A 25,234-nucleotide genomic window follows, 5' to 3' on the forward strand; every position below is an offset into this window, starting at 1 on the left:
GCTGTGGTTAGCAGTTACATGCCTACTCCACTCTCCCAGAGACCTTGGCAATATTCCGTGGGAAATTAAACCTCTGCTGCTCAAGCCGGTATAAAGAGATCTAACAAGCGTAAACATGTTACTGTACACGAACTGTCTCGGTCTGGAGGTACGGGAGTACAGTCGAGAACTGGGATTACCTGGCCCGTGACATTTTCTGCGCAGCATGGAGATGGCTAATAAGAAATATGTGAGCATCGCTTTCAGGGTTGTTAAAATAATAATAGGACGGGAACCCATTTCCAGTGGTATCTTAGCTATGAACGCACTGGCTTAAGAATCGTAAGCCACTTTCAACCGCCGTGCCAACAAGTGCGGCTTGCCAACCATCACACACCAGTGTGGAAGCTCCCTTTCGTTTCTCAGTCAAAAAGAGACCGTGACGTTTCCTTTGAGACACCACTTTTACGTCGCAAATCAGGACTGTAACCCTATTTTACTGGTTCGAGTCCATGCAGTTAACGGTAACCATGAAAAAAAATGTTTTAACAACCATTATTGCATTCCACGCCATGCTTCCTGCGAGTTAGATTAATTTGTTTTTCCTATTTTTAGGAGTCTCACGAAAAATATAACAATGGGCGGTGGACAAGGCCTGGCCGTAGCACGTTCGCCGCTTGTTTAGATTGAGCAGCCGCCCTGGATCATATCGAATAAACAAAAAAAAATACTAGCCATGTGCTTCACTGTGGACGTCAAAGCCCCTTTAACACGTAGACTTTCGCGACCAATATCATCCATAATACAGGTTTTTTGGGGGGGGGTTAGATTACATGACAAACCTTACTAATTGGCTGTGTTGGGTGGTGGCGAGTTTAACGACACGTTTATACATTTATGCGATCTAACCCCAAAAAAAACCTGTATTATGGTCAAAGATCCTATGCCGTCAGTCACAAAAACGAGTGCCATTGTGTGCCGATGTCATGGCCCGAATTTTATAAATGAGACGACAAATTACGAATTTGGGATTTTACACGCACGCACGCATAATAGCAATCATTGCCGCGACTGCAACAGGGCCCTCCTGTCGAAGGAGTCATGAGACTCGGTGATGGTTTCCTCGGTAAACAGGCGTGAAAATAGTAATATACAGATGCGGTATATCCCAGGACAAAGATGCGCTATGACACTAGCAAGCTGAGACGATCCATGGTAGAAACTGGTTCCACCTAAGGTAGCAAATCCTTACTTGCACCGATGTATTTATATGGCCAATGAATTAATTAGCTGATAACCAACTAATTTCATTTGGTTGTCACATCATTCACCGTTATTGGCTACATCACGATATTGGAACCGCAAAATTAAATTGATGCCCCATCAGGCGGTTACCGACAAGGTCAAATACCGGTGGTCTCGGGCCAGCGTCCTTCACTCGTTTTCAGAGGGGAGGCCACTTTCGCCGATAAGACATCGTCAGTGCGAGGGCCGCCACAACATGTGAAACCATTGTTGGGCTTGACAGCAGCACGATGATGATGATGGGGGGTCAGTTTAACACGTAGATTGTAAATGTTGTGGCTTGGCTCTCCAACACACCGGTGTGCTGTACCAGTGACGAATTGGCCACGTTCTGTTTACGCGACAATACCAATTGGCTGTGTCGGGTAGTTGGTGGGTTTTAACGACACATTTATAGATTTACGCGATCTAACCCAAAAAAAAGTAATATTCAAAAATATTTTTTTTAAACACGCTTTCATGAAATGTACCGTACGAGTAATGGAAGAACTCCACGACTCCAGGAAGTGGCCCCGAGGCTTGCCATAACGTAAGGAACCGTGGGCAATTACAGCCAATGTCAGTTGAGCGTGGACAATTATAGCCAAGCCGAAACATAACATATAAAAAAGATTGTTAAAAAATAATGTATTTATTTTTAATGATAGAATATAGTATTGTCATCAGTATGACATAAGTATACAAGTTTGCAGTCGATACCATATTGTGAAGTGTGTTAAAATTGAGTTACAAGATTTGAGGATACAAGTGAGTTAATAGAAAGCTTGTAAAACGATTGTTTAAAGATATATATATTTTAAATTATAGAATATAGTATTGTCATCAGTAAGACATACGTATACGAAGTTAGCAGTCGATACCACATTGGGAAGTGGGTTTAAATTGAGTTACAAGATTTGAGGATACGACAACAGAGTGAGTTAATGGAAGGCGTGTAAAAAGATTGTTTAAAGATATATATATTTTTTTAATCATAGAATATAGTATTGCCATTAGTAAGACATACGTATACGAAGTTTGCAGTCGATACCACATTGGAAAGTGGGTTAAATTGAGTTAAAAGATTTGAGGATACGACAACAACAGTGAGTTAATAGAAGACGTGTAAAAAGATTGTTTAAAGATATATATTTAATGATAGAATATAGTATTGTCATCAGTAAGACACACGTATACGAAGTTTGCAGTCGATACCACATTGGGAAGTGGGTTAAAATTGAGTTACAAGATTTGAGGATACGACAACAACAACAACAGAGTGAGTTAAATAAAAGCGTGTAATGTAATTTAAAAAAACCCCTCTATTATGGATGATGGTTTGGGGGTATTCTCAACATTTGTGAATTGTCAAGGGCCGCACTAAAGGCCCCCAGGGTCTGCCAGTGGCTCACGGGCCTTGCAATGAAGAACGTCGCCCATGGGCAATGAATCTGTGACATGGGTTGTGAGCCGGTCGGCTGGATAATGGGACATCCACTGCTACTCCCAGGTCTGCCATCTAAATGAAAGCGATATTGTTTTGTCTGTTAAAAAGTTGATAACATAATTGATTAATTTCACATGTACGTAGCGTATACACGGTCGTTTTGCACACAAGGGTTTTATGCGGACTTTATCATAAGCTGCTGGGGCAAGTGTTTGATAGCGAGGCACACGTGGGAGTCCAGCACGGCACACGTGAGGGGGTGATCAGCACCACGCCCGGCCGCCTTTGTCTCCCCCAGCTCTGAAGTTAACACAAAGCCCCGGGAACTCATTTACGACCCCGTTCTGATACCACCTGGCACGGAATCGAACTCCGATTGTCGAGATTGATCGGTGTGAAACCAGTTGAACCCCCACCACCACTCCCCAGAGGTCGCAACCGGGTACCCGATACCCGTACCCTACCCGATACCCGGCTACCCATACCCGGCCGGGTACGGGTACCCGTTTGCGACCCTGGTGCGGCCGTGTACGGGTACGCCGTGAGTCACTGGTGAGTCACCGTTTGTCACTCATTTCCTAACGTCTTGTCTCTTCTCACGATTCAAGTTCCTAGAATCAACCCACCCGCGCCTGCAACATGGCTTCATCCCAGAGGTCGCAATCAGGTACCCGATACCCGTACCCGTTTGCGACCCTGGTGCGGCCGGGTACGGGTAAGGAATCAAAACCCGTTTGCGACCTCTGCCACTCCCCCCTGCAGCTGATAAAACCCTCTTCACGGGTTTACAAAACACACCAAGTTAAAACACCCAACACACAGGTGCGCTCCACTGTACACCAAACATATAAACACGCGCGGCACGAGCCGATCTTCGACGCGGTTACATCACCACTTTGGTGCCAGGCAAGGTGCACTTTGGTGCCAGGCTAGGTGCACTTTGAAGCCACGGGGGGCGTTGGAAGGCTCGCCCGGCCACGTGTACACAAATCACACGCACACACACACAGACACACGGACACAGGGGGCACACCAACACCCGACATTCGCCACGAGGTGACTGACGGAGACGTCACGACGGCGCTTTGGTGCCAGGCCACGTGCACGTTGAGTCCTGCATGAAGTGTCGAAGGCTGCTCGCTGATGGGAGGAGGTCTCGGGACAGAGCCAGCAGGTGCCATGGGGTGATGACTGGGTAGATGACTGGGTAGATGACTGGGTAGATGACTGGGTAGATGACTGGGTAGATGACTGGGTAGATGACTGGGTAGATGACTGGGTAGATGACTGGGTAGATGACTGGGTAGATGACTGGGTAGATGACTGGGTAGATGACTGGGTAGATGACTGGGTAGATGACTGGGTAGATGACTGGGTAGATGACTGGGTAGATGACTGGGTAGATGACTGGGTAGATGACTGGGTAGATGACTGGGTAGATGACTGGGTAGATGACTGGGTAGATGACTGGGTAGATGACTGGGTAGATGACTGGGTAGATGACTGGGTAGATGACTGGGTAGATGACTGGGTAGATGACTGGGTAGATGACTGGGTAGATGACTGGGTAGATGACTGGGTAGATGACTGGGTAGATGACTGGGTAGATCACTGGGTAGATCACTGGGTAGATGACTGGGTAGATGACTGGGTGATGCACCAAGCTGTAGCCCCTAATGTGCCAACACGTACAGACTCCTGCACCTACCTGGAGCCCCGCCCCTCCCCTCCCCTCCACTCCAACCCACTGCCCCGCCTCTCAACTCCCACCCACAGCCACTCCGCCCACGGCCCCTCCCCTCCACTCCACCCCCAGCCCCTCCCCTCCCCTCCAGCCCAGCCCCTCCCCTCCACCACGGCCACTCCCCTCCACCCCCAGCCCCTCCCCTCCACCCCAGCCCCTCCCCTCCACCACGGCCACTCCCCTCCAACCCCAGCCCCTCCCCTCCACCCCCAGCCCCTCCCCTCCACCCCCAGCCCCTCCCCTCCACCACGGCCCCTCCCCTCCACCACGGCCCCTCCCCTCCACAATCGGCCCCTCCCCTCCGGATATAATAAATAATTCATCTTTTTTTTTATTGACTCGCGTACATATAGACCAACTAGAGCAGGGGTCGGCAACCTACGGCTCCGGAGCCGCATGCGGCTCTTTACGGGCTGCTTCTTGACAATATGTACGTATGTACAGTATGTACTCAGATGCATTGCGGCTCTTGAAATACTGAATTTTGTACCGAATTGCAGAGGTGGGACAAAGTCATTGTTATGCAAGTCCAAGTCGAGTCGCAAGTCATCAAATTCATGACTCGAGTCTGACTCGAGTCCAAGTCACATGACTCGAGTCCACATCTCACAGGTGGGACAAAGTCATTGTTATGCAAGTCCAAGTCGAGTCGCAAGTCGTCAAATTCATGACTCGAGTCTGACTCGAGTCCAAGTCACATGACTCGAGTCCACACCTCTGCCGAATTGGAAAGAAATGGCTCTTCTTGTTATTTTGGTTGTCGACCCCTGAACTAGACTAACAAAGAGACCCACGGACACGCACAGAGACACGCACAGAGACACCCACAAACAAGCGCAGAAACCCAGACACACACAATGACCGATAGACACGCAAGGAGACCCACAGAGATGCATCGAGACCCACAGATCTAGCGAGGGAGTGGGGGGAATCATTCGTGAGTTCCCCCTGTCATTTATTCCCATTTCCAGCCCTGCTCACAAGTGCTGAGTTACAGGTGCGTCTCATCACATTTTGTTTTTGTTACAGACGAGGCAGAGCTCGAGTGACATTAGAGAGACAGCTGAAGACAAGAGGCAGAGATGAAGCAACGGTGACATTTGGTGGCCTAGGCACCACCCATGTATCATCTTCTTAGGTTTTTTCGGTAAAGTCACGTAGGTCAAAATTAATGAAAATAAAATAAAATAAAAAACAAAAATCACGACGTTTCGGAGGCAAACGTCGTGATTTTTGTTTTTTATTTTATTTTATTTTCATTAATTTTGACCTACGTGACTTTACCGAAAAAACCTAAGAAGATGATTCCTTGCAGTCACGAAAGCTTCAAATCTAGAACCACCCATGTACCCTCCTCACGCCGGCCCTGGAGGTAGATGAGAGAAGAGAGATACGATGGAAACTATAAACATTGTTATTTTATCCGGTAAGGCCCACTGAGCTACCATAACTCTTTTTCAGAAGCGACCTGGCCACAAATAATAGCCCACGTGGACATTTATAGCGTGATGTTGATTCTAAATGTGGAGGGAAAAACCCGGAGGACCCGGAGAAAAATCCACACGACCACGGGGAGCGAGAGACACAGCAAACTCCAAATATACAGCAGGCGTCAAGGTCGGGATCGAACCCACGACCTCCTGTATACCAGGCGAGGTAGTTAACATTACACCACCGTGGATACAGATGATATGGAGATATCGTAAGATATCTATTAACACAAAACATATACAGTATGGAGGTATATGATACAAGATAGACACGTACGAATAATAAGCGATTTAATGTGAATTAACTCGTTATGTTAATTTGATTATGGATGCAAGCAGATATTGTGTTCACCCCCATTGTTTTCGTGAGTCCAGGCACTAATGAGCTACTTAGAGCCCACGGTCTTTGCTTCGTTTACTGTGGCCGAGGGTCGCTGCTGCTGCTTCTACAGACCTGCCACAGCACAGAGAGCTCGCAGTTAAATTATGCACGGGCACCGATGTTAATGCCCACCTGACACTTGAATTCAAAGCTACACCGGTCTGTGCCAATGTGAAAAAAGCCTTGGTTGTTTTTGGGTCAGCGGCGTTCACGATTCTCCATTGCAATCAGTAGTCCCGTCAGTCAAATTACCTCACGGTATTAAAATATTTACTTACCCATGAAAGCATCACCGGGACTCGTGAATCATTTTATTTTTTGTTGCAATGGTTCCCAATTGGGCTGCTTGGCCAATTCCTACTGTCATAATTGGTTTTTTACCCTTTTATCTGGAAACAAAACTGACACCTTTTTTACGAGGAGTCATGTTTGCATAGACCACAATACCTGCAGTCATAATGCAAACAAAAAACATAACTCTGATAATGTATGCACTGTCCTTGAAGTTGATTGGTCCACACCCGAGACAGCTTTCCTTAGAGCCTAGTCTCACAAGTTGTGTTTTTTGTTTGCATTATGACTGCAGGTATTGTGGTCTATGCAAACATGACTCCTCGTAAAAAAGGTGTCAGTTTTGTTTCCAAATAAAAGGGTAAAAAACCAATTATCATATTTTTTACTGTCAGAATTCCTACTGTCGTCAACATCACCATCATCAACAACGGTCAATCCACTGCTGAATGAGAGCATGCCGCCAAAACGCCGCCATCCCAAGCGATCCTGCGATAGAAGAATCCACCGCGTGCCTTCACACGACCTGTTTTTTCATCGCTCCATCTGTGTGGCGGATGTCATCTCGAATGGGGTTCATAACAACAGGCACGATGTGTGTTGAACTGTGATTACAAAAAAAAAGTTAAACTATAAAACTAAACTGTAAACTGTTTGTTTTTATTTGACCAGGTAAGGCCCACTGAGCTACATAGCTCTCTTTCAGAAGCGACCTGGCCACAAATGATAGCTCATTATAACGTGGAGATTCATAGCGGCCGAATACTCTAAATACATGCTTCTAAATGTGTAGGGAAGAAACGGAGGACAGAAACATTCAAACTCCAATTATACAGGCATCAGGGTTGGGATCGAATCCACAACCTGCTGTATACCAGGCGAGGTAGTTAACATCTCGCCACGGTGGCGCTTTGGGTTAGTAAATTACGGTAGGTTCGTTTTCCCAATCCCATTAATGAGTGGCTGTATTATTGAAAGCAGCCAGAGTACACAGAGAAAGCCCACGCATACGATGCGAAACATTAAAAAAATCTCGATTTAAAGCTTTCGTGACTGCAGGGATTCATCTTCTTGGTTGTTTCGGTAAAGTCACGTAGAATAGAAATAATAAAATAATATTTTCATTATTTATGATTCTTTTTGTTTTATTTCTATTATTTTATTATTTCCATTCTACGTGACTTTACCGAAAGAACCAAGAAGATTAAAAAAACCCTTGTAAATAGATGAAAAAATCCCCTGCTGTACCGCCATCCCTTCGCCCCGTCGCTGCCCAAGCTCACAATGCTCGGTATTCCGACAGAGTCGGCCAATAAAGCACGGGCCAGGCTCCAGCCTTAACACCTGAAGCACGAGAAAAGTAATATTGATTGAATCGCAGGCATAGACTGGCAGTGACGTTTGCTGTGACCTTGCCGATGCAATTCTCAAAATAACGAGCAACCATCGGAACTTAATTAGGACTGTGCCTCGATGGCCCCAGCACTGATCCCATGGCTGACGAAGCTGCTGTCGGCACACTCACGTCCCAGGATGATAATTCTGCTTCAATAAAACTGCCATCAAGATAGATAATAAGCCATGCCATTCATCGAGAAGCTGGCGAGCATTAGGACAATGCGCCCAAAAGTTTCTACTTGTTTTGCCCGCACACTGGAGGCTGCTGTGGTGTAATGGTTAGCGCGACCGTACTCGTGGTCCAGAGGTCGCAGTCTTAATTTTAGAACTTTCGTGACTGCAGGAATTATTATTTGGTTCTTTCGGTTAAGTCACGTCTAAAGATAAAATAATAAATTTAATTTATTATTTTATCTTCAAAGGTCGCAGATTCAACTTCCTGACGTGGCACTTAAAAAGCAATGAGTTTCTTCAACCCCCACCCCCATTGTGTCCACACACACAACAGCAGCAGTCGCTTGCAAGCGGGGTGTGAAATGTGGGGGACTCCGAGCTCTATCAAGACGTCTGGTGAGTGTGAGAGAGTAAAAGGCCCAGTGGAGGCCCTTTGGCCAGCGGTGACGTGAGCGAACGGATTGCAGGGCTGCACCTGTGCCCGTTCACATCTCATTGTGGCGCTTGCATTAAAAAAGGTGGAAGAGCAAAGGTTATTTGACATGTACTTCTCTTGCATGCGCGTACGTGTGTGCTTTGAACTTCTTTCTGAACCGTACACAGCTAACCGTGTATTTACACTGCTGGACATATTCTACCATTCCCTCTTGACGGATACCATGGAAAGCACATGTACAACCGGTTTGTCATAACAGACGTAATAACTTACAGCCCTTCATCAATCCACTGCTGGATGAGGGCCTCCCCAAACCATTCGTGAGGGTTGTTTTAACCAAACTTAAGCATGCTGCTCACTGTCGTATGGTTAAGCTGGGCAGCACTGCCCTCTATTGCCAACAGCGCCTACAACACCCGACTTTCTGTGTTGGTGGTCGCCCATCCAAGCACTATCCAGGCTTAAGCCTGCTTAGCTTCCAGGGTTTGACAGGATTGGGTGCATTCCAGATGATGTTTCCATCGCAGGGTAAACAATGCCCCTCAAATAGATTTCGGTTAATTGCACAACAAGCTTTTATGGTCGAGATAGCAGTCAACGAAATAATATAATGCCGTAGAATAGGTCAATTCAATATTTATTATTCATTAACCTAAATGAGGCTCATTTTACTAAACACACATACAAATTCACCGCAGTCTCAGTCCCACATGAGCTGTTCCAGATTTAGCACGTAGGTCCACGCTCGCATTGATTATCCAGTAAGCGATGTCATAACTCTGCCACTAATGTCCGTGTGTGCATTGGTCCATGTGTGGGTGTTAATGTGTGCGTGGTTTTTGGCACGGCACGGGCTAGAGAAGAGATTGAATGGTGAGGTACGAGTGGACATGGAGCTGAGTGGACTTGCCAATGACTGACGCCAGCGGTGTCAAGATCGGCCTCTGTGGAAGAGGCTCGTGAAGGACGCTGCTGCTGCTGGGCAGTTGGAGGCAACAACGGAGGGCAGAGGAGCGATGCTCACAAAAAACGAGAGGAGCGCCGGGTGGCTAAACACAGCAAGTTGGCACAATGGGGGTGACAGTCGGGGTCACAGTTCGTGCATCGGCCAATCATCTCAGTCGGTCGACCGCATCTTGCCAGAGAAACCTCAATACTTTTCGTGGCCTCAACGTGCACATAGCCTGGCACAAGCGCTGCGGTGGCATCACCGTCACTTCGTGGCGAATGGCGGATGTTGTTGTCTGTGTGCGTATCGGCAGGTCTGTTTTACACAGTTGGCTTAACATAGGTAAAATATATGTTAGTGATAATCGTCATCCGCGATCAATCCACTGCTAACCCCAAATTCTCCAGCTTCCTCACAATCCCGCGATGCAAAAATGGACCCAGGATCTGCACGCAACCTCATTTCATCATTCCATCTCAGCAGTGGACGTCCTACCAGGAAATGTGAATTTATAATGAATGCTGAATTATTATTAGAAAAAAAGTCGTCTCAGTCTCCTGCCACTGCATCTTTGGCACCAAACTAATATCCTGTCTGTGAACTGCATAATCGCTACTTCACACACACGTACATACGTCCCCCCCCAATGTACTGTACATACCGTATAAACAATGACAGAGAAATGTAATTAAAAACCATTCCACAGAGCTAAACTCCAGGTGGTGCAATGTAATCAAGCAAAGCAACACTCGTCAACGCGACGTTTCAGGCAAGCAGCCAGCGGAGTGTTGTTTTGTTGTTGTCCGGAGACCAGGGATGAGCTGCCGACAGATGGGTGACTAAAGATGGCATTTAAAAATAAATTACATACAGCCCTCTTTGTCAGTCCACACATTGCCGGATGAAGGCCTCCCCCACTCCGCGCCCGTCACAGGTGGTTGGTCTGACTGTGGTCAGTTTGCTGATGGCACCTTGTGGACTGTCCCTTGACCTCCTGTCGACGAGCCTTCGGCACTGTACGTGGCCTCAAAGTGCACCCGGCCTGGCACAAGCGCCGTGGTGACGCCACCGTCACTGAGTGACGAATGGCAGGTATTGTGGTATTGGTGCAGATTGGTGAAGGGGTGATGGTACCAGACACGGTTCTGATGTATGTTGAACTTCTTTCGCACCGTACGTAGCCAACCTTGCTAATCGGAGGTGCCGCTGATGCTAGCCGTGACCCGGAATTAAACTCTGGGGTCACCATGATAGAGGTATTTTGGGTGAGATCGTGTGAAAATATAATGTGTTGTTAACCCACCACCACCCAACACCCGACACAGCCAATTAGTAAGGTTTGTCACGTGAACAGAACATGCCAATTAGTTACGAGTTCAGCACACCGCTGTGTTGGAGAGTAAACCCACAACATTACAATTCGCGTACGACGTTTCGCCGGTAATTACAACCACCCTCATCAGGCTGTCTACGTGACGAACCATACTAATGCGGGTTGTGGCGCTGTTTAACGACACATTTATATGTTTACGAGATCCGAGCCAAAAAAACATCTACTGTGGACAATATTGGTCGCGAAAGCCGATGACTACGACTACAACGACTACAACGACGACTACTACGTGTTACACTCGGGGGGCGGGGGGGGGGGTGTGGGGGGTCACCATTGTGCACGCGAAACGTCTCGGGCATTTGACGAATCTTACCCCCCCCCCCCCCCCCCCCCCCAGTGTTGCCTGCTGCGGCGAGCGGCGGCGCATCTTCAGCAAACGCCGCGCAAAAAAATGATCGTTCAACAAGAAGCGCTAACCCGTTGCTCGCCCCCCTCCCGACTCAAGATAATGAGATCACAACATTACGACGCCGGCCCACCACCCCAATCCTCCCACCCTGCCTCCTCCACACCCCAAGAGAGCGCGCATTGCTTCAGGAGGAAACCCTACATCGCATTCCGATCTCGTCCACCTTCCAAGAAAACTCGATTCTGACCGAGAATGGGGGACCAAACCTGCGGTGGGCGAGCGGGGAGGCTTTAACGGGAGCGCGGGATTTAATCTTTCCACGGGGGGGGGGGGGGGGGAACGTGATATCGATGGGACCTTTTTTTGCCAATGTCAAACACATGATGGAAAAAGAGGACAAGGCTTTAACCGCTCAAGCCCAGCTATTAATGCTTTGATACTTGCATCGCGTTTGAGCCGCTCACCTTTTGGCGTTCTCTGGTCTAACGCCGGTGGTGAGACAAGGTCGTACAGAAGGCCGTACAGAAGGCTGTACGACCTCAGTTAAAAAAAAACAATGCGTAGATTATCAAAGCTTGTTTTTTGTTTTTGCATGTTTTGTGCCACAAGTTCGTCTGGTTAATGCAGACTTGGTATCTATTTGGTGATTGAACATCTTCACCCTTTCCCCTTCCGAGACACCTGCAAGTTGCAGTGGGGGGGTGTCCCGTTCACCGCTGAATCTGGTTCTGTTTCAATGACGTGCACACGATGACGTACACGTACGTTAACAGACTACACGTACGTCATCCTAAGTGTACGTCATCAGAACGGGAAAGGGTTAACGGGGGGAGTCGTCTCGAAGCGCTATCCACCACCTCGGCAAAAAAGGCCGCTGGAATGAAAGCGTCGACGCGGGCAGCAGCTCCTCCACGCCGCTGCTAAGCCAGCTCCGCTCGGAAGGCGAGACCAGTTCGATGCCCGCAACAGCTGCTGCGGCTACTGGGTCATTTCCGTGGGGGGGTGTAAAGTAAACAATGTGCACCATCTGTCGGCAAGGTGGATGGGCGTACATGTTATGTAATCGTTCTTGAGAGTTTTTCTCGAGAGAGAGAGAGAGGGCGCTTGACCTACAATTTAACACCGGCCGGTCGTCTTGCAAGGGGGTGGGAACACCCCGCACGTTTAGCCCGCCGCACGCGACCTGCCGATCGATTCGCCGCGGTGCGCTCATCTACGCTGCCGAGTCGACGGAGGTGGCGGGGAGACCTCATCGGAATTAGAATCCGTATCTATCCTGGGGAAATCCATGAACCTTGAAGCTCTTTTCACAGACGTCCGGTCAGGGCCGCGTCAGAAAGCTGTTCCAGCTGCCATGCCGGGAGATCGAACCGGCGACCTCTGGATTACCAGTCCGTGTACGCCAACCGTTAAACCGCCATCAGGAAAGATTCGATCGAAAATGCGACTGATTGACAGCCCTGACTCGGGTCGCCCCCTTTGAAAAAGAACACCCAGATAAATATGATCAAACGGTGAGAATAATAAAAAAAAAACTGTGAAGCCTCGACCAGTGTCAGCAAGGGGCACTTCAAGGAGCTTTCAAAGACGATGTCCTTGCAGGTACGTATAATCCAGAAACTCTCAGGAACTCTCCAATGAGGCACCGTGTACTTGGCCTACAAGGGTTTTGCTTGCAGTGTCTACGTTGCCTGCAGATCCTGTGACGGTGAGCTCGGCTGCCATGGAATCAATCTCAGCTAGATAAATACATCACCGCGGAGTAGATACCGTCGTTCGCAAAAATAGGTTTGCCATTCTGCTTATAACTGAAGGAGAACATTTCGAATGAGTAGGATAAGCAACAGGTAAACAACAACAACAACAACCCATCAGCAATAAATAATTCCTTATTCCAAAAATACAAGGTTGTTTGATGGGAGGACACGAACTGGCCTGGCTAGCGGGCAGAAACAAATTAATGGGGGTGATTAGTTGAGCGATTGCCATGCAGTGATTGCTGGTTAGCGACGCACATTGACGGGTGGCTAAATGACAATCTTTCTCGAATATTTGCCCACCGTCCGTCCTTCCGCTTCCAACTCGAGCACCGGAGTGGGCGCGGTCGCCGCACGCGAGGCCGCGGTGCTGAGGCACCGTCAAGGGCACCGGAGAATCCCTTCCCCCAACCCCCCTTCGTCGTTCGGTGACTGGCGCTTAAAGAAAAAAGGCACCCGAGATTCTGGAGAACTCACATCCGCGTCTCGCCTGTGGCGGTGCGAAGAGTTGGTGGGTGGGGTGGGTGGACGGTGGGTGGACGGTGGGTGGACGGTGGGGGGCAGGGTGGTGGGGGGGGACGGTGGTGGGAGGGAGGGTGGGGAGGGAGGGAATTCCACGTGCCACTTACCGGCACCTTCGTGCGCTGAGGCCTCCTGCTCGGAGGTACCGAAGAGGAACTGGTGCTTGGCCTGGGCGATCTTGCGCGCCCGAGGGGACGTCGCCTCTCCCACCCACAGGAAGGTCTCCACCTGCACAGCGTCGCCATAACCAGCCATCGTTGTTAGGGATCGTCCATAAATGACGTCACGCGATTTTGGACGATTTTTGACCCCCCCCTCGTCACACGGCGTCACAAAAAGTCAGACCCCCCCCCCCATCAAATATGACGTCAAAAAGCTCTGCTTCAAATCGCTTAAAACTATTGTCATTGTAGTGCGTATTTAATGTGGCGCTGCACTCTGATGCTGTCAGAGTGTTGTTATAACAATTAGTGTTGTTATAACAATTCTATATTTATTTAAAGTTGCGCATTTTGATGTGACGTCACATTTCTCACCCCCCCCCCCTCGTCACACATCGTCACAAATGTCTGACCCCCCCCCCCCAGGTGCATGACGTCATTTATGGACGGCCCATTATCGTCTTTATCATCATCATCGTCGTCGTCACCTTCGTCCATGTCGTCACGTCATTATCGTCGTCATCATCGCCGGCATCGTCGTCACCGTGATTAATATTTGCCACCATATCGTCACGATCATCGTTTTCGGCACACCAGTACGATTGTCATCACCATCAACATTGTTCTCATTACCAGTCATCATTACTCTCAATATGATCATTGCTATCATCACCACCATTATTACCTCCACGGTTAACGAAATGTTTAACTTAATTCGTTCATAAAGAACATTAACACAACATTGCAAAGAAAACTCAATGCAGTCGATTATTAATTTAGTGCAACTTTGTTATTATTTTAAAGCAGCTTCTCGAAACTTTTCAAACCGCTCCTCTCATACAAACAAATCGGTTGGTGCTGTCACATTGCCAGCGGCGCATGACCACAATTAACAACCACAACAAGGCATTCGTCAATGGCTTTAAAGGAAGAAAAAAACTACAGACACGTAAAATCGATGACATTTTGGACACTGGCCCTTCCTCTGAATGTACCTGCTGTGAAGACGACACGTCGCCTCTTCTATACACAGTACATATTTCCTCGTCAGACCACAACAGTCGATATATTTGACGAACGCATCGAGTTTCCCCCATACATGCGGATATACATACAGAGCGCACCCACCCACCAGAGGTCGCAATCGGGTACCCGATACCCGTACCCTACCCGATACCCGGCTGCGACCCTGGTGCGGCCGGGTACGGGTACGGGTAGGCCGTGAGTCACTGGGTGAGTCACCGTTTGTCACTCATTTCCCAACGTCTTGTCTCTTCTCACAATTCAAGTTCCTAGAATCAATCCACCCGCGCCTGCAACATGGTTTCATCCCAGAGGTCGCAATCGGGTACCCGTACCCTACCCGATACCCGGCCGGGTACGGGTAGCCGGGTAGGGTACGGGTACCCGTTTTCGACCCTGGTGCGGCCGGGTACGGGTAAGGAATCAAAACCCGTTTGCGACCTCTGCCACCCACCCGCCCGCTCGCTCGTCCCTTTAAATCCCCGCGCGTCAATTCCCCGACGACACATTCCGGAAACCGAATGCCCTCCCCCCCCCATTCCGTCGTTCCGCGCCCGAAACGAGAGCGGAGCTCGTTTCGTGCCACGACGGCTCTCACCGCGGCGACGGAAAAGTGCAGAGGAGTCGCGGGCGGCCACCCACGGACTCACCGAAGCTCGGCCAACGATTTTGAATCCGGCGTTACGTGAACAGACAGCTGGGACGCACGCGGAATCACGAGGAGGGAACGGGGGGAGGGAACGGGGGAGGGGGGGGGTGTCAACACGCACCCGGACACGGGAGCGTAACTTGCGCGCAGCAAGGGGGGAGGAGGTAGTGGCAACGGCGTGACCACTTGGCGTGGCTTCTGGAAGGGTGTCCCACTTCGCGTAGGTGTGTCTGTGTGTGTGCCTGTGTGTGTGTGCGTGTGTGCGTGTGTCTGTGCGCGTCTTTCTGTGCGTGTCTTTCTGTGTATCTGTGCGTGTGTCTGTGTGTGTGTCTTTCTGTGTGTCTGTATGTGTGTGTGTCTTTGTCTTTCTGTGCGTCTGTGTGTGTGTGTGTGTCTGTCTGTGTGTGTGTGTCTGTGCGTGTCTTTCTGTGCGTGTGTCTTTCTTTGTGTGTGTCGTTCTGTGTCTGTGTGTCTTTCTGTGTCTGTCTGTGTGTGTGTCTGTCTGTCTGTCTGTGTGTGCGTGTGTCTGTGTGTGCGTGTGTCTGTCTGTGTGTGTGTGTCTGTGCGTGTCTTTCTGTGCGTGTGTCTTTCTTTGTGTGTGTCGTTCTGTGTCTGTGTGTCTTTCTGTGTCTGTCTGTGTGTGTGTCTGTCTGTCTGTCTGTGTGTGTGTCTGTCTGTCTGTCTGTGTGTCTTTCTGTGTCTGTCTGTGTGTGTGTGTCTGTCTGTGTGTCTGTCTGTCTGTGTGTGCGTGTGTCTGTGTGTGCGTGTCTGTCTGTGTGTGTGTGTCTGTGCGTGTCTTTCTGTGCGTGTGTCTTTCTTTGTGTGTGTCGTTCTGTGTCTGTGTGTCTTTCTGTGTCTGTCTGTGTGTGTGTCTGTCTGTGTGTGTGTCTGTCTGTGTGTCTGTCTGTCTGTGTGTGCGTGTGTCTGTGTGTGCGTGTGTCTGTGTGTGCGTGTGTCTGTGTGTGCGTGTGTCTGTGTGTGTGTCTGTCTGTCTGTGTGTGCGTGTGTCTGTGTGTGCGTGTGTCTGTCTGTGTGTGTGTCTGTCTGTGTGTCTGTCTGTCTGTGTGTGCGTGTGTCTGTCTGTGTGTGGCCGTGCGTGGTGTTGGCCACCCACCCCCTTCGTGTGCCGCACCGGCCTTAATAGGTGCTCGCTAACAGCACTTGCCCCCACAGTCTGGTCAGGCCATACGGGTGATCTTTGCGTGTCTGTGTGTAGACCGCTTGTGTTGCATGTTATTATTGGGGCGTGTAGCGTGGGGGGGGAGACCGGTTTTTTGGGGCGGGGAACAGGAAAGGTCAGCCGAGTGCACGGAGCCCCAAGTGAGGAGTGGTCACCGTGAGGAGCTCCAAGTGAGAAGTCACCGTGAGGAGCTCCAAGTGAGGAGTGGTCACCGTGAGGAGCTCCAAGTGAGGAGTGGTCACCGTGAGGAGCTCCAAGTGACGAGTGGTCACCGTGAGGAGCCCCAAGTGAGGAGTGGTCACCGTGAGGAGCTCCAAGTGAGAAGTCACCGTGAGGAGCTCCAAGTGAGGAGTGGTCACCGTGAGGAGCTCCAAGTGAGGAGTGGTCACCGTGAGGAGCTCCAAGTGAGGAGTGGTCACCGTGAGGAGCTCCAAGTGAGGAGTGGTCACCGTGAGGAGCTCCAAGTGAGGAGTGGTCACCGTGAGGAGCTCCAAGTGAGGAGTGGTCACCGTGAGGAGCTCCAAGTGACGAGTGGTCACCGTGAGGAGCTCCAAGTGAGGAGTGGTCACCGTGAGGAGCTCCAAGTGAGGAGTGGTCACCGTGAGGAGCTCCAAGTGACGAGTGGTCACCGTGAGGAGCTCCAAGTGAGGAGTGGTCACCGTGAGGAGCTCCAAGTGAGGAGTGGTCACCGTGAGGAGCTCCAAGTGAGGAGTGGTCACCGTGAGGAGCTCCAAGTGAGGAGTGGTCACCGTGAGGAGCTCCAAGTGAGGAGTGGTCATCGTGAGGAGCCCCAAGTGAGGAGTGGTCACCGTGAGGAGCTCCAAGTGACGAGTGGTCACCGTGAGGAGCTCCAAGTGAGGAGTGGTCACCGTGAGGAGCTCCAAGTGAGGAGTGGTCACCGTGAGGAGCTCCAAGTGACGAGTGGTCACCGTGAGGAGCTCCAAGTGAGGAGTGGTCACCGTGAGGAGCTCCAAGTGAGGAGTGGTCACCGTGAGGAGCTCCAAGTGACGAGTGGTCACCGTGAGGAGCTCCAAGTGAGGAGTGGTCACCGTGAGGAGCTCCAAGTGAGGAGTGGTCACCGTGAGGAGCTCCAAGTGAGGAGTGGTCACCGTGAGGAGCTCCAAGTGAGGAGTGGTCACCGTGAGGAGCTCCAAGTGAGGAGTGGTCATCGTGAGGAGCCCCAAGTGAGGAGTGGTCACCGTGAGGAGCTCCAAGTGACGAGTGGTCACCGTGAGGAGCTCCAAGTGACGAGTGGTCACCGTGAGGAGCTCCAAGTGAGGAGTGGTCACCGTGAGGAGCTCCAAGTGAGGAGTGGTCACCGTGAGGAGCTCCAAGTGACGAGTGGTCACCGTGAGGAGCTCCAAGTGAGGAGTGGTCACCGTGAGGAGCTCCAAGTGAGGAGTGGTCACCGTGAGGAGCTCCAAGTGACGAGTGGTCACCGTGAGGAGCTCCAAGTGAGGAGTGGTCACCGTGAGGAGCTCCAAGTGAGGAGTGGTCACCGTGAGGAGCTCCAAGTGACGAGTGGTCACCGTGAGGAGCTCCAAGTGACGAGTGGTCACCGTGAGGAGCTCCAAGTGAGGAGTGGTCACCGTGAGGAGCTCCAAGTGAGGAGTGGTCACCGTGAGGAGCTCCAAGTGAGGAGTGGTCACCGTGAGGAGCTCCAAGTGAGGAGTGGTCACCGTGAGGAGCTCCAAGTGAGGAGTGGTCACCGTGAGGAGCTCCAAGTGAGGAGTGGTCACCGTGAGGAGCTCCAAGTGAGGAGTGGTCACCGTGAGGAGCTCCAAGTGACGAGTGGTCACCGTGAGGAGCTCCAAGTGACGAGTGGTCACCGTGAGGAGCTCCAAGTGAGGAGTGGTCACCGTGAGGAGCTCCAAGTGAGGAGTGGCCACCGTGAGGAGCTCCAAGTGAGGAGTGGCCACCGTGAGGAGCTCCAAGTGAGGAGTGGCCACCGTGAGGAGATCCAAGTGAGGAGTGGTCACCGTGAGGAGCTCCAAGTGAGGAGTGGTCATCGTGAGGAGCCCCAAGTGAGGAGTGGTCACCGTGAGGAGCTCCAAGTGAGGAGTGGTCATCGTGAGGAGCCCCAAGTGACGAGTGGTCACCGTGAGGAGCTCCAAGTGAGGAGTGGTCACCGTGAGGAGCCTCAAGTGAGGAGTGGCCACCATGAGCCCACGGTGGTGTCGGGCCAAAGACCGCGTCCGGGCTCCATTGTCGCGCGGGGAATTTTTCTTGTTTTTGTTTTTAAATCCCAAGCGCTCGACGCCCTCTGCACTATTTTGCCCCGCGCGCGTGCCTCTCGTTCTTGCATTCCATTTCCAATAACAATTACGGAGTACATTTCGGCATTCGTGCCGTTCTCACGGCGCAAGGCTATTCCCCCCCCCCCCCGCAAAGGCACCGTTTTTTTTCTCCCGCACGCTACTGGAGTCTGCTCGTCCACCGGTTGCTATCTGCCTTTACCCAAACTTGATTTGAAGCTTCCGTGACTGCGGGAATTACTCTTTGGTTCTTTCCGTAAAGTCACGTAGGTATCAAATAAAATCAATCACGACGTTTCGGGCGCAACACAAGCGTCTGTCATCAGGTGCGGAAAGCATGGTCTGCTGCTGATGCAGACTGTTTTAAAAGGCCAAGGGTCATAAAGAAGTGGCCAGGGCTAGTGATGTTAATGTGAGAAATTAGCATGTAACTGTAAATAGGAGAGCGGCCTCCTCGACGAGGGCACGGAAGTGGCTATGTTAATGTGAGAAATTAGCATTATGTTAATGTGAGAGATTAGCATGTCACATAGTTATAATGTATTGTCTTTCTCCGTGACTTTGCCTTTACCCACTTCAGTAATTTGCGAGGCATTATATTTGGAAATCAAATTTTCGCCCGTGACTCTGGCCACACATTGGCCGACTTCTCTTTCGAATAGCGTCGCTGGGTCGTTGAACAGTCCCGCACAAGGGCCGACCGTTGCCTATCGCACGCATGTGGAACTTCTTTCGCACCGTACGTAGCCGAGCGTGCTAATCGGAGGTGCGAATCGCACCACTTGCGACAAGCTGCGTGGGCCGTGCGTGGCTGGCTGACGCCCCAAGCCAGGCTGCGTTTCCTCCAAGTCAGTATTTTGTTGGAAAAAATGCGTCGAGTAATATGAATTTTCATTTCCATTTCACAAAATCCGGTGTCATTCCTCGCAGCAGCAGCAGCTTTTGGTTAAACCGTCGAACGAAGACGGTTACCGCATTGCCGCGCTTTTCCGATGCACTTCTGAGGCCGTCTGGAACGCTCTTCCGATATTAGGAAGCCACTGGAGCTATACACTTTTAAATCATCATCTAGATTGCAAACTGATTTCTTGAGAACTGCTTTTTGTATTTAGGTAGTCGTCCTTCCCCTTGCACCTCCAATTAGCATGGTTGGCTACGTACGGTGCGAAAGAAGTTCCACACACGTACATACTTATATAACTGGACCAAAGCATGCACTGTAAAGCCACGCTTGCAAATTCCATAACACCGAACTTGGCATCTCGGTGAATGTAAACAGTCTACCGCATAATTTCATTGAGACGTGTTCAGGACTGAACGGCACCAGACGTGTGACGATGCCAGCACAGACAAGCCTTCATCGAGCAGTTAATAGAGCATGGCTTACGGTGAGTAGACACACCATGCAAGACGGCCGATTGCTCAACTCTGCAATTTTAAGCCATTTCGCTTCAAGGCATGGCTCAAATTCCAACTTCGATGCCTCCGTGAGTAAAGACCACTTTCGGAAATGTCTCCTTACACCCCCGTCATCCTCATACATATGTAATAAAAGACTCGGACGCTTCTCTCTGTCCTGTGTCCTTTATTTGGGTTCGATCTCTTTTCCCTCACGGCACTCCCCTATATACTCTCTGCTCTGCAGCCCCAGGCTGCTGTCGCTCACGTAGCCCAACTCCCTCCTAGCAGACCCGCTGCTGTCTCGTCGCGCAGACCCCTGCTGCCCAACTCCTCCCTTGCAGACCCGCTGCTCTCTGCAGCCTCCTCGCTGCTCCTGCTGCCCGGGGGTCGGTCACCGTTGGCCGACGGTGCCGATCCTCGTGGCCCGGGTGTGTGGCGATCTCGCCACTCTCTCTCTCACCCTTCGCCCTGCGTGGCCTCACACTTTCCCAGTCCCGACTGCTTCCGGTTACCCCCCTTATAGACCTCTACCCTCTCCCCCACGTGACGTAACTCCTCCCCCCATGACGTCCTTCCGGGAGGTCGTTTACGCCCGCATTACACATACGGAGAGATACGACACGATTTAAAACACCACTCCCTTCCAGCCATTGCCTCGGTCGACTCAATGCTTACACGGAATCTGGATGTTTATTCATCCTGGAGAAATCCGATGAGCTATGCAGCTCTTTTTCACAGATGTCCAGGAGGGGCACGGGGTCAGAAGGTTACAACAACAAACACCCACCCCCCTCGCCCCCCCCCAAATATAGACAATGTAAGTGTTTCAAAGTCACACCTCATTTCAATTCATATCACACGAGTTCCTCGTTTTGTTCATGTTTTGCACTTTTTAAACTTGTTCATTATTTCCTTCGAACACATTGTCCTGCGGAGGGAGCTGGTAGGAACGTTGGGTTGCTCGGTTAATGGCCAGGGTCAACGGCGGCGTGGTGTATTCCCCAAATATGCCCGACTGTGAGGGCGGGCACAAGCCGGCGTGAGTAGGTTAAACGTTGAATTGTATAAGGGCACCACGGGGTGACCAGCCCCTCCCCACCCAGCCCCTCCCCACCATCCCCACCCAGCCCAACCATCCCCACCCAGCCCCTCCCCAATGGGTCTCTATGTAAGTCTACATGTCCCTGTGTAAGTCCATGGGTCTCTATGTAAGTCTACATGTCCCTGTGTTAGTCTATGGGACTCTGTTGGTACTTCATTCATCATGATGAGAAACATTTCACGATGTAAGTTATGGGCAAAACTTTCACCCCCACCCCCTTCCCCCACCCCCTCTACTTGGCACTTCAATTAACTTTTGCAATTCAAAGGGCCTTGATTGAATTTGCAAAAAAAATCCATTCCTTTCTGTCGCATTTTCACCAGCTAATGTGCAGCGTATCTTGTTGTCTCGCCTGTTTTGGTGAGGTCTGTTTACTATCGTAGCCTACACGCATTTATTTTGCATGAATTGAGATCGATCCACACGCGCACGCGACTCGATGGGCATGTATCGCGTGACTTTGGGAAATCGACGCCAATCGGTGACTCGGTGCATCACGGCACCCCGAATGCAATCTGCACAAACCACACCGTGCTCGATGATTGCCGCCGATACATACGGGAATTAACCCTTTCCCACTCCGATGACGTACGTCATCAGTTTGTCATCAGAGAACTGATGACGTGCACAACATGGAAGGGGTTAATGCCATCGTGCCGTACACGTACTGCACGTCATCGCAACGGATTGGGAAGTAAAAGTCCACGCGGGAGGGTGTGTGGCACAGTGGCGGTCGTGTCGCTATGGTTCTCTGAGTACGGCGGCTTTAAAATCGACGGCGCTGCTACGCCTCCCTAAATAAAATTAATGCCGAGCCCCTTGCGCTCGTCCCGACATTCAGCGGTGAACGGGACACCCGCCCTGCAACTTGCAGATGTCTCGGAACGGGAAGGGAACGGGAAGGGAACACACGTCTTGCGTGTGATGCAGTGTGATAGAACCAGCTGTTGCACTAAGACTCAAACCATCATCATCAGCAATCATCAATCCACTGCTGGATGAAGGCCTCCCCAAGCCTTGGCCACGTCATTACGTCACCCTTTCAAACGAGACGTTCCCATCTCAAGGGATTATACAGATACAACATTCAAATTTCAAATGTAGAAATCTCACAGCCCGGCGAAGTACAGTACTGGGATAACAATCACACGAGCCGATATCATCGCTTCCCCCCCCCCATCTCTCGCGGACGAGGAGGGCTCGAGGAATGGCAAAAAAGATGCTGCATTTTGCTGAAACACAAACCGAGGTTTGGCACAAAGCTGACAAGTGAGACCGCGGACAGAGGCGAGCGTTGTAGCGTTTGGCCCCGGAGAGGACAGCGAGTGATTGTAAGGCAGAATAAATACGTCCATCCCGGCAACGGCAACAAACGGAGGGCGTTAAAAGCGCCGCCGAGTTGGGCGAGATGCTGCCACAGTTGTGACGGCAGGGAGTCCTGCAAGGTGCGCGTGTTGAACGTCTTTCGCACCGTACGCAGCCAACCGCGCTGATCGGAGGCGCCGGGTGGAAAGCCAACAAACTGAACGCGAAAATCAGTTCTAAAGAAATGCATTTCCCATCGAGTTTTAAAAGCTCACAGCTCCAGTGGCTTCCTAACATCGGAAGGAAGAACGTTCCAGACGGGCCGAGGAAGCGCACGAGGCGGTGACCGCCGTATTTGTTCGATCGCTCGGTCAAGAGCAAGGTGGCCAGGAGATGCCAACCACCTCGCCTGGTATGCAGGAGGTCGTGGATTCGATCCCGACCCTGACGCCTGCTGTATATATGGAGCTTGCGTGTTCTCCCCGTGGTCGCGTGGATTTTTCTCCTGGCCCTCCAGGTGTTTCCCCTCTACATTTCGAAACATCCATTTGCAGTGATTGGCTGCCATGCAATTTCCACACGGTGAGCCCATTTCGTTGGGCTATCATCTGCGACAGCCAGGTCGCTTCTGCAAAAAGAGCTACGTAGCTCAGTGGGCCTTGCCTGGTCAGCAGAAAATAAGTAACATTTTAAAAACTTTAAAAAAAATACGCTTTTATGAAATGTACTAGTAATGGTAGAAATCCACGACTCCAGGAAGTGGCCCCGAAGCTTGCCATAACGTAAGGGACCGTGGCCAATTACGGCCAACGTCAGTTGAACGTGGACAAAAGCCGAAACATAACATATAAAAAAGGAATGTTTAAAAAAAAAACATTTTTTATGATAAAATATAAGATTGTCATCAGTTTGACATAAGTATACCAAGTACGCAGTCGATACCACATTGGGAAGTGGGTTAAAATTGAGTTACAAGATTTGAGGATACAACAACGACAACAACGACAGTTAAATGAAAGCGTGTAAAAAAAGGTGGCATGGCCACTTGGGGGGGGGGGGGGCGGGGGAACCGATGCCCTCTTAAACTCGCGCCCTAAGCCTCCCCGTGCGCGAAGAGGCCAAGGGTCACCGGGAGCCGAACCGCGGTGACCCCCAACGACTCGACGCGTCATCGCTGCCACGACGACGTTCATCGTGTGGCTCGTGAACCACCTCGGTGCAAAGACCACGGGCCGTTGTTTCTCTGCGTCAGCGTCGCCGGCATTCGCCCCGCTTCTACGCCAACAGAGCCCCGTAGCCGCCTGATGGGCCCTAATTAAGCGGGAGATTACCCATCAACATTCATTATCCCCCTTCTGCGGCAGAGGCCTGTGTAGCCATGGTTACGTAGGCAGCGGCTATATATTATTTGTCTTCTTTTTCTTTACAATGTAGCAGCGGTAGGTCGCCTCTTACGTGGTACAGTAGACGCGTGATGTATAAGCACACCCGTTGGGAGCAAGGCCAGCTGTGCTTATATCCAAAGTATTGGTGTGCCCGTATTAGAAGTTACCCTTTGCCTTCTTCGCCCACCCCCCCCCAACCTATCCCCCACCCCAGTGCAAGCATGTGTTGCTTACATGTGAACTGTGCTTATATAGGGGGAGGACAACAAACTAAACACACACACAAAACAGTTACAAAGAAATTAGTATTCAATCCAGAGGTCGCGGGTTCGATTCCATCTCCCGGCGTGGTAGGGAGATGTTAATCAGCTTGCTGGGTATACGGGAGGTTATGGGGTCGATCCCGACCCTTGACGCCTGTAAATTTGGAGTCTGCGTCTTTCTCTGCCCGTGATCGACGCGGATTTTTTTCTCCAGGTCCTCCGATTTTTCCCTTCATTTTTAGAATCAACATGAATTCAGAGCATTTAGCTGCCATACATTTCCACGCGATAAGCCACTTTGTTGAGCGATCATTTGTGGCCAGGTTGCTTCTGAAACAGAGCTATACAGCTCAATGGGCCTTTCCTGGTAAAATAACGGTGCGGAGAAGTAGGCCAGACGCCCCAGAATTTGGGGGCAGTTTTGAGCAGCTCCTTGTAGCGGAGGTCCCTTCCGCCAGCAGTGGCATCAGGTGGCAATTTGCAGGGCTGCACCTTTATACATCCGGATGTTATTGTACGGTATTTGGGTTCCCTGGCCGTGGCCTACGATGGTGGGGGGCAGAGCCGTCCCCTTGGGGTGCCGGCAATTCGGGGGGGGACGCCCCGGGCCCCGCGCTTTGGGGGACCCCCCCCCCCTCCCATGCGCTGGCAACGTTACGATGTCAGATGATGTAATACTGCCGGTTTAGTTTGAAGACGTCGGAGGGGATGGCGGGGGACCCACGCACATGGGAATTTTCCCGGACCCCCACACCACCCCCCCCCCCCCCCCGCTCTGGAAGGCCCTGGTGGCAGGGGTCTTTACAGTCTCATTTGCGGCAGGTGGCACGCTTTGGCAATTCCTCGCCGAGGTTGCCGAGCTACCGCGGCGGCGGCGGCATTCGAGACGCGGATTCAGTGCAAAGTGCCCTGCGG

At 50.8% G+C, this 25,234-nt stretch overlaps 1 protein-coding gene across 4 annotated transcripts in view; it reads right to left on the minus strand.

The window, feature by feature from the left end:
* The window catches only part of LOC144732111 (PH and SEC7 domain-containing protein 2-like), a 187,813-nt gene that overhangs the window by 108,026 nt on the left and 54,553 nt on the right, over window positions 1-25,234 (minus strand). For all 4 annotated transcript variants that reach the window (XM_078613390.1, XM_078613389.1, XM_078613391.1 and 1 more), the window contains exon 2: window positions 13,703-13,823. Coding sequence is in view for 1 of the 4 variants with exons in the window: in XM_078613391.1 (XP_078469517.1) it covers window positions 13,703-13,823 (121 nt within the window). In the remaining 3 variants the exon portion in view is untranslated. The remainder of the gene's footprint in view (window positions 1-13,702; window positions 13,824-25,234) is intronic.

This window comes from Lampetra planeri, chromosome 41 (genome assembly GCF_965212315.1).
Source record: "Lampetra planeri chromosome 41, kcLamPlan1.2.h2, whole genome shotgun sequence".
NCBI classification, from domain to species: Eukaryota; Metazoa; Chordata; class Hyperoartia; order Petromyzontiformes; family Petromyzontidae; genus Lampetra; species Lampetra planeri.